Source organism: Protomyces lactucae-debilis (genome assembly GCF_002105105.1).
Source record: "Protomyces lactucae-debilis strain 12-1054 chromosome Unknown BCR37scaffold_37, whole genome shotgun sequence".
In the NCBI taxonomy this organism is placed as follows: Eukaryota; Fungi; Ascomycota; class Taphrinomycetes; order Taphrinales; family Protomycetaceae; genus Protomyces; species Protomyces lactucae-debilis.
Window position 1 is genome coordinate 1 of NW_024468029.1, and position 7,394 is coordinate 7,394.

Below are 7,394 nucleotides of genomic sequence, written 5' to 3' on the forward strand. Positions count from 1 at the left end.
AAGCTGGCTCGATTCGAACAGGCTGGCGTTTCAGAAAGCTTGGACTATGAAGAGCCGGTCGTTGAAGAGCATGCCACGACAAGAACGACGCAAGAAGCAGAGCTGGCTCCGTCTATAGACACAAGCGTGGTGAATGACGAGATTGAAGAGGTTGACTAGCATCTAGCATGTACATACGAGTTGAGACTTGACCACAAATATGTCGCGTCCATAAATTCATCGGGCTGGCAGACACCAAGACAGAGCTCATGGCGTATCGCGGTCGCAGAGCAGACGCATCGCAGCTGCTAGCTCATCGCTCGACCACAGGCATCGGCAAGGCATGTCGTGGCGGTAGCTAGTCTCCAGCTAACTTTAGATCAACATGGACAATGTCAGTCTGGACGCAATGCAACCATGGATTGTGACGCGCGTAACCGACTTGCTAGGGTTTGAAGATGAGATTGTGTGCTCGATGGTCACCTCTTACCTTGAAGGCGAGCGCTATGTACGCACATTATGACACGATAGCTTGCTAACGCGGTAGCCAGACAGAAAAGTCTTGGCCGACAGCATCTCTGGATTTCTCGGTGACGGCACAGACCTCTTCACAAGAGAGCTGTGGGAGCTCCTCGATACTGCGCAGACGGCACCAGCAGGCATACCGCCGGCCTTTGTCGAGCAAAAAAAGCGCGAGCTGGCCGCGCGGCGATTTGAGACTGAGCGCGTCGACGCCCAGATTCGTACCCATGATCCACGAGGATGACGAGAGGAAGCAGGTGGTTGCTTACAGCTGTGTACATGATACTAACGAAGTTCCGTCGGCTGGTTGCGCCTTTGGATGGCTCTTTCATATATGCAGGCTTTGACGATGCTTCGCGCGTCCGTGACTACTAGTTTCCAGCCCTGGGAATCTATCCTGTGTATGCAGAGTATGGACTCCGTACCTCTCTGACTGCTGCGCCGTCCCTGCCCGCTTGCTGGTGCATCTCCTGTCGTGTGTCACGTCGCACCAAGTCGTCGCCCGATGAATTTCAAAGCAGCAACCAAGACGCTCATCTGCACACCAAACCACCCAAGGGCGAAAGCACCGGCTCCTCGGCATGGTCTCGAGGACAATCATCATCTCATCCGTCGCAGCGGTGCTGCTTGCTTATGCGAGTTACCAAAGTGTGGTGGCTCGCATGCAGCACAAGCGCGTTTGGATGACCCTCCTCACCAACAAGGCCTACCTCGAGGGCGCCTTGACACTTGACTTCTCCATCAAGCAAACAGGCTCAAAGTATCCCCTTGTTGTGTTCCATCCGCCGACAATCGAGGCAGAAGTACTTGAAGAGCTGGCCAAGCGCAACATTCGCACAAAACAAGTCGACCTCTTGCTACCCACTACCTTCAAGGACTATGGCATCGACGAGCGATTCTACGACTGCTGGAGCAAGCTTCTTCCCCACGGAATGGTCTCCTACGATCGCATCGTTGAGTTGGACGCCGACATGCTTGTCCGACACAACATTGACGAGCTCATGGAAATGACACTACCGACAGGCACCATGGCCGCGACGCACGCCTGCGTCTGTAATCCAAACAATATTTCACATTACCCGGCTGACTGGGTTCCGCACAATTGCGCCTACACAAAGCAACACGAAACGCCGGAAGCTGCTCATCTCATGAGCCACGCTGTCGAAGCCGGCTCTGGACTTGCCATCATGAATGGCGGCCTTCAAGTGATTGACCCAAACCAAAAGCACTTCAATGCGATTGCTGCGATCATGCAAAATGAGACATTGACGTCCACGTTTGCTTTTGCCGACCAGTCATTGCTGAGTTACTACTTTAAGGACAACTGGATTTCCCTACCATATGTGTACAATGCCCTCAAGACAATGCGCCAACATCATGCGCCCATGTGGAATGACGACCGTGTCAAGGTGGTGCACTACATCCTCAATGACAAGCCATGGCATGATGTGTTGGAAGAAGAGTCCGAGTTTGTCCCGAACCAGTGGTGGTGGAGAGCACAACGGGAGCGCTTACACTATGAGTCTGCAGAGCAAGCCAGGGCTGACGTTGAAAAGCTCATCTCTAGACACAAAGTGATGGTTTTCAGCAAGTCTTATTGTGGGCACAGCCGAGCCGCAAAGACGCTGCTCAAGCAGCAAGGCATTCAGCACACAGTTGTCGAATTGGACCAGCATCCAAATGGTGCAATGATGCAGAAGTATCTTGGTGCCAAAACAAAACAGCACACCGTGCCGCAAACCTTCAAGAAGGGTCGTTTCATTGGCGGCAACTCGGACTTGCAGAGACACATGGAGGTCGGGAAGCTCAAGAAGATTCTGGGATGATGGCAGTAAACTACTCACAGTGCTGATGATCGCCTTTGCTGAACTGACTAGGCCTCGCAAGCCTTTCGCGAGATCATTTGAGCTCAGAGGCACGACATGCTCGTAGATATGATCTAGAGTGTTTTCGGTCCACATACAATGCTGTCAACCTTCTCCGTGTCCAAGCTTGATCATCAACACCGATGAAGATTCTTTTAGAGAGTGCACAGTCGTGCTCGTAGCATAAATAAAGACCATGATCAGTTACTATTGTCGATGGTTCTGAACATCGACTTTTCACCGGACAGACCGGTGCTCACAGATGCTCTTTCCTCGACGCCAACCGTTGCTAGATCGACGGTCCAGCAGCTGTGCCTCACATGTTACGAGCGGTTCGAAGCAATAGGCCGGTCCCTCTCGCGGTCCATCAGAGCATTCCAAGAACATCTTCCAAGTCAGAGACCTTCATGCGGTGATTGCAGGACCAGTGAAGACTCCGTCAATGTAGGTATCCGTATCTCTGAACCTCGCGACTCTGTGAGTGCCGGTATCTGCGACGAGTGACCCACAGGTATCTCTATCGATCGTTGCCTGGGATGCTTTGCTATGCGACACGAAGACCCTTGACACAAACAAACCTGCCTCCTTTCGCCTACCTTTCTCGAGCTGAAAGAAGGTGGATCACATGGAGGTGCGCTCAAGTTGTGTGTCGTCCAAAAATTTAGGGATAACAAGACTAGGTAGTGACAATTCTACCTGTATACGAAGTTGAAAGCAGCAGAAGGCCATCCTGTTATCTCCATTCGACTAGTGGTAATGGTAGTTAGACAAGAGAGAGCAGCCCAAGCCCTAAAGGACAGTTCGTTGTGTCTAGCAATACGAGCCAGACGCAAAGAGATATTTTGAGGGGGCTGAAGCCAGAAGCAAGCAAGCAACTTGTTGAAGATGCTGAACGGAAAATTCCATGTTCCAGAGCAGAAAAGTCTGGATCGATCGTTGTGGTTGTGCACAAGGGAATAGCGTAAGATGTGACCAAGAGCTGCGAGTGGGACTTATGAAGATGACTCAGACTTCAGTCCTGACACCTACACCAAGTCTTGGGCAGGCACAGGATTATTGGGGTATGATCCGGCGATCGAGGCGTAATATGCTTTGCTCGGCTGCCCAAACCTGTTCCAGCGAATGTATGCCGTGTATGACCTGAACCATAATTTGTCCATCTCTTCCCGGATCATCGTGGACGTCCATTTCAAAGGTCTGATGAGCACGTGGCTCATGACCTCTGCTGAAAGACTTCTGAAGTATTCAGCTCGAACCATGAGAGACGTTCTAGAGATAGATCTTTCCCATTCGCCGTGTTCGTTCCCGGCTATGAAGAGGTCGACAACACTTTCTTGAATGTAGTTGTCGTTGGGTCCTCGAAGGGACCACTGGTTTTGCATAAACAGTCCGGCAAAGACAGCTGCAAGACAATCTTCATCTCGTAGAAAGTGCTCAACAACAATGCCAATCTGGCAGCTACAGCGACTCGGGACCACTTTGTCTTTTTGCCGACCAGCATGACCCTTTTGCTTATTGCCATCTGGCTGTGTTCCAGCGATTCTTGCTCGGAAGGCCTCAAACCACGTGTGAAGCAGATCTACAATCACTTGCTTGAACATGTCTGTCATTTGACCTGCCAGTGACATGGTTTCCGTTGTGTGACAAAAAAGATGGTTCGCGGCAGATGTAGAAGCTTCAAATTCCAAATTAGGACAATATAGGTTCACATTGCCTCTGAGGTAAGTCAACTCATCTGACTCTCCCTGGAGCTCCTCAAGCGCAGAATTCAACCGTCCAGAGACAAGCTTTCCCAATTTGACGAGAGTGCGCTCTTTGAGTGCTTCGGTGTTATGCATTCCGGCGACTTCTTTGTTGATTTCCAAAAAGAAAGGCTCGATTGTCTCATTCCGAAAGATCGCTGGCAAGCGGGTCAACTGAAATCGCCATCCGAGACGCAACCAGCCAAGATTACAGCGATCATGTGTGAAAGGGCCATAACCAGACTTATATAGGAAACGACCCTCCTGGTATTTCTCCACAAGGTCTCCACAGGTCTGTTGACACTCATCCTCTCCACCCATGACATTGAAATTCTTTTCGATGATAAATTCCAACCTTGTAGACGGCAGTGGAGTTTGTACACCACTAAAGGGGTCTGGTGAGGGTGTTTGCTCATGGACTCCCTGTCCAGCGCTTCCAGGATCGTTCTCGTGTTCCGAATCACTGCATTGCGCCCCGAGCTTCGATTTAGCACATCCAGCCAAATTTCTTTGGATGAGTATCGACACAAGGAACAAAATATGCATTCCGATGAAGTGTTGTGATAGGTTCATGACTTGGCGCACACAATGGCTGATGAGCGCAGCGGAAGTTCAACTGGTACTTGGGCCGAAGTCGCTGCTGACGTGATCTTGGCGATAAAATGCGGCAAGCAAGCGGCACTTGAGCTCCAATGATGGCTTTTGCAGAAGAGGAGTGAGAGTCAAAAATTTGTTATCTGCGAAATTAGGAGAGATTCACGTGCTAGCACATCATGCTATGAGTCAGGGGTGAAGTTTCTTAGACATGTCAGAGATGTCCTATATCAGGGGAATTGATGTGGATGGTGCCCTTGGCCATCCCCAGTTTTTTCTTTTCTATTTTTTTTGTTCCGTTGTCTTACATACCCGGTCACATGAATTGTCCTGCGGGTAAATGTCCTGCGGCAGGACATTTACACTTTGAAACGTCCTGCCGCAGGACAATCGCACAGTAAAATGTCCTGCCAAAAATAAGCAGATCTCGCAACTTTTTTCCTTCTCTGACCCACCCCGCAGCGCACTCCCATACTCATACGGTCCACAGCACGACCAGAAGATCGCGCGACGTCGATGACGCCGTTGCAATTCTGCTGGATGTGGATGGTGCCCTTGGCCATCCACAGTTTGTTGTTAAGATAGGATTTGTAAATTTGAAGTATGAATTGAGAATGCCTTAGGGCTGGCGTCATGTCGAAACGCGCTCCGTAATTCGCGCGCGCGATTGGACACGTACACAAAGCAGCAGAGCAGCAGACAAGACTATACATCCTCAGTTATAGGCAGGAATGGTCAATCGCACGAATTGGAATTCACTAGCATTGGGACGTCGTCTCACCCGCCTCAAGACAGCACAAGAGGAGGGCGAGACTGGGCTGGAGGCTGAGATTGCCGAGATTGAAAGCACAAGGGCCGAACAAATACGGGCGAAGAATACTGAACTGATCAGAAAGCGTCGTGCGGAAGAAGCAGAGTTAGAAGAGCGCGCAAGGCAGACGCAGCTTCCGAGTAGCGATGACAGGCGTTTTGAAGGCCTATACTTATGACCCATGGAATGACCCTTCACTCCAGACTTATTTCGCTCGCGCGCGTCCCATCAGATGGACCAACCACCCCCAAAGGGACCCTTCACTCCAACCGCAATCTGGCGCCAGCCGTCTTTGCCCTTCAACCTCAACTATATGTATTGAAATGAGTACCATTCGATAGCTGAGAACCTAATGCATCTTTTATGTACTTACATCTTCTCCTGAATCCTATACTTATGACCCGAGAATACCCCGGCCTATTCCACACCTTATAGTGGGCAAAAACCCCCTTCAGATGACATGACACCCCTCCCACTCCCTGCCTATTCTGTCCACATTTGCTCAGGCCCGTAACTACATCTCAACTCAAATTTGATGGAATGTAATGAGTACCATTCGATAGCTAAGATCCGGATGCATCTTTGATGTACTTACATCTGCTCCAGAATCCTTATGGTGCTGCCACTGGATATCTTAGAAGCCAAACCTGATTGCTTCTCATGCTCTTTTCACCTTGAAATCCTCCGTTGGCGGTCATTTTCATAGTCTACGATCGATCAAGTACCTCCAAAACTACATCTAGGAATTCACAAGCCATCTCTAGCTCTGCTCTGGCCATCATTCTGCTGTGTTGAAGTGTTCCTTTGGCCTTGCCTTGGCCTTGGGATCCGATTTTCGAACAGGTCCATCTGATCATTCTGATCAAATGGGCCGCGCGTTCACCTTGCACTGCTGCCCTCACCGCACAACCAGTCTCTTCTATGGTCAAGCGATGCCGTGGATGGTTAAATGGCAGTGTATATGGCGTCTAGTATCCCTTGCGACATCCTCCCACCCATTTTTGCGACTTCATTCGACCCACAGCCGCTTCTTCGCCGTCGGCCATCATAGCGCCCAACTTGACGACCTTCCGCTGGGCTCAAAAGCCATCAAGGTGGACTGATATTTTGGCGCGTATCCTCTCAGCACCCGGGCATCATGATCCCGCAAGGCCGGCGAAGATCTGACCAGAAATGATGTTGCTTGGGAATGTGGTCGACAATGCCCAAACTACAAAGCGTACACTGGCTTTCTCGACTCAGTATCTCAATGGCTTAGACATGCCCTAGGGTGTATCGATGCTGCTCATCATTGCTGGATACTCAGTTTGTTGCTGGAATGTCTGCAGAAGGCTGCCAGTCGAATCGCCCACCCTTCAACATCTCAAACATCGGCCGCACATCCGCCAGATCAGTATTTCGAACGCAATGAATGATAATCCAGCATGGCAAGGTGTGTCTCTGATAAGGATCAAGGTGAGCGACATGGATATGCGACATTTTTGGGTCGGCCTTGACCGGCCTTGACGGCGGTGGGTCGATGTTCGCCATGTATGCTTGGAAATCTGTGGTGTCTCTGTCGCATTGGATACAGGTCAAGATGGAACAGTGAATGCACCCTTTTGCAGCGTCTTGAACGGCTTCATCGTTGGGCTGTGGGTGTTTCGGTGCGGGAAATGACCCATTACTGCGACTGGCTTTGGGCATAGCGCATTCAAAAGCCTCTGATCCTGCCAGGCATCAGTCTATGAAGATTTCTTATCTCCCAACTATCCATACATGCTTTTACATCTTCATCCTTCCATCTTTTTTTTTAGGGTTAGGGTTAGGGTTAGGGTTAGGGTTAGGGTTAGGGTTAGGGTTAGGGTTAGGGTTAGGGTTAGGGTTAGGGTTAGGGTTAGG

At 50.3% G+C, this 7,394-nt stretch overlaps 7 protein-coding genes across 7 annotated transcripts; 4 read left to right on the top strand and 3 right to left on the bottom strand.

Annotated features, from left to right (window-relative positions):
* The first annotated feature begins 256 nt into the window (after nt 1-256).
* On the top strand, nt 257-999 carry BCR37DRAFT_384830 (PWI domain-containing protein). Its single transcript, XM_040870298.1, has 3 exons — nt 257-320; nt 359-487; nt 527-999. The coding sequence occupies exons 2-3, from the start codon at nt 365-367 to the stop codon at nt 743-745; spliced, it is 342 nt and encodes a 113-aa protein (XP_040721793.1). The 5' UTR covers nt 257-320; nt 359-364; the 3' UTR covers nt 746-999.
* Nucleotides 1,000-1,172: 173 nt separating this feature from the next.
* Nucleotides 1,173-2,048, top strand: BCR37DRAFT_334929 (glycosyl transferase; the record flags this gene model as incomplete). Its single annotated transcript, XM_040867163.1, has 1 exon — nt 1,173-2,048. A coding segment is annotated over one exon (876 nt), but the record flags the coding sequence as incomplete, so codon positions are not given.
* Nucleotides 2,049-2,321, top strand: BCR37DRAFT_335938 (glutaredoxin; the record flags this gene model as incomplete). The annotated part of the gene is made up of 1 exon (XM_040867207.1): nt 2,049-2,321. A coding segment is annotated over one exon (273 nt), but the record flags the coding sequence as incomplete, so codon positions are not given.
* A 1,070-nt stretch (nt 2,322-3,391) lies between these two features.
* On the bottom strand, nt 3,392-4,681 carry BCR37DRAFT_390072 (uncharacterized protein; the record flags this gene model as incomplete). The annotated part of the gene is made up of 1 exon (XM_040870798.1): nt 3,392-4,681. The coding sequence occupies one exon, from the start codon at nt 4,679-4,681 to the stop codon at nt 3,392-3,394; it is 1,290 nt and encodes a 429-aa protein (XP_040721796.1).
* A 190-nt stretch (nt 4,682-4,871) lies between these two features.
* Nucleotides 4,872-5,537, bottom strand: BCR37DRAFT_236604 (uncharacterized protein). The gene has a single exon (XM_040866525.1). It carries the CDS (start codon nt 5,413-5,415, stop codon nt 5,062-5,064), a length of 354 nt encoding a protein of 117 aa, XP_040721797.1. The 5' UTR covers nt 5,416-5,537; the 3' UTR covers nt 4,872-5,061.
* On the top strand, nt 5,428-5,739 carry BCR37DRAFT_384833 (uncharacterized protein). Its single transcript, XM_040870299.1, has one exon. The coding sequence runs from the start codon at nt 5,434-5,436 to the stop codon at nt 5,689-5,691; it is 258 nt and encodes an 85-aa protein (XP_040721798.1). The 5' UTR covers nt 5,428-5,433; the 3' UTR covers nt 5,692-5,739.
* Nucleotides 5,740-6,683: 944 nt separating this feature from the next.
* BCR37DRAFT_236694 (uncharacterized protein) lies at nt 6,684-7,302 on the bottom strand. The gene is made up of 2 exons (XM_040866526.1): nt 6,816-7,302; nt 6,684-6,750 (listed from the first exon to the last, which is right to left on the bottom strand). Exon 1 carries the CDS (start codon nt 7,197-7,199, stop codon nt 6,816-6,818), a length of 384 nt encoding a protein of 127 aa, XP_040721799.1. The 5' UTR covers nt 7,200-7,302; the 3' UTR covers nt 6,684-6,750.
* Nucleotides 7,303-7,394: the final 92 nt, after the last annotated feature.

Coding starts and splice junctions, on each gene's coding strand:
- BCR37DRAFT_384833 (XM_040870299.1), top strand. CDS start 5,434: ATGGTCAATCGCACGAATTGGAATTCACTAGCATTGGGACGTCGTCTC.
- BCR37DRAFT_236604 (XM_040866525.1), bottom strand. CDS start 5,415: ATGTATAGTCTTGTCTGCTGCTCTGCTGCTTTGTGTACGTGTCCAATC.
- BCR37DRAFT_384830 (XM_040870298.1), top strand. CDS start 365: ATGGACAATGTCAGTCTGGACGCAATGCAACCATGGATTGTGACGCGC. Junction 488..526: donor ACCTTGAAGGCGAGCGCTAT/GTACGCACATTA, acceptor CTAACGCGGTAG/CCAGACAGAAAAGTCTTGGC.
- BCR37DRAFT_236694 (XM_040866526.1), bottom strand. CDS start 7,199: ATGCCCAAAGCCAGTCGCAGTAATGGGTCATTTCCCGCACCGAAACAC.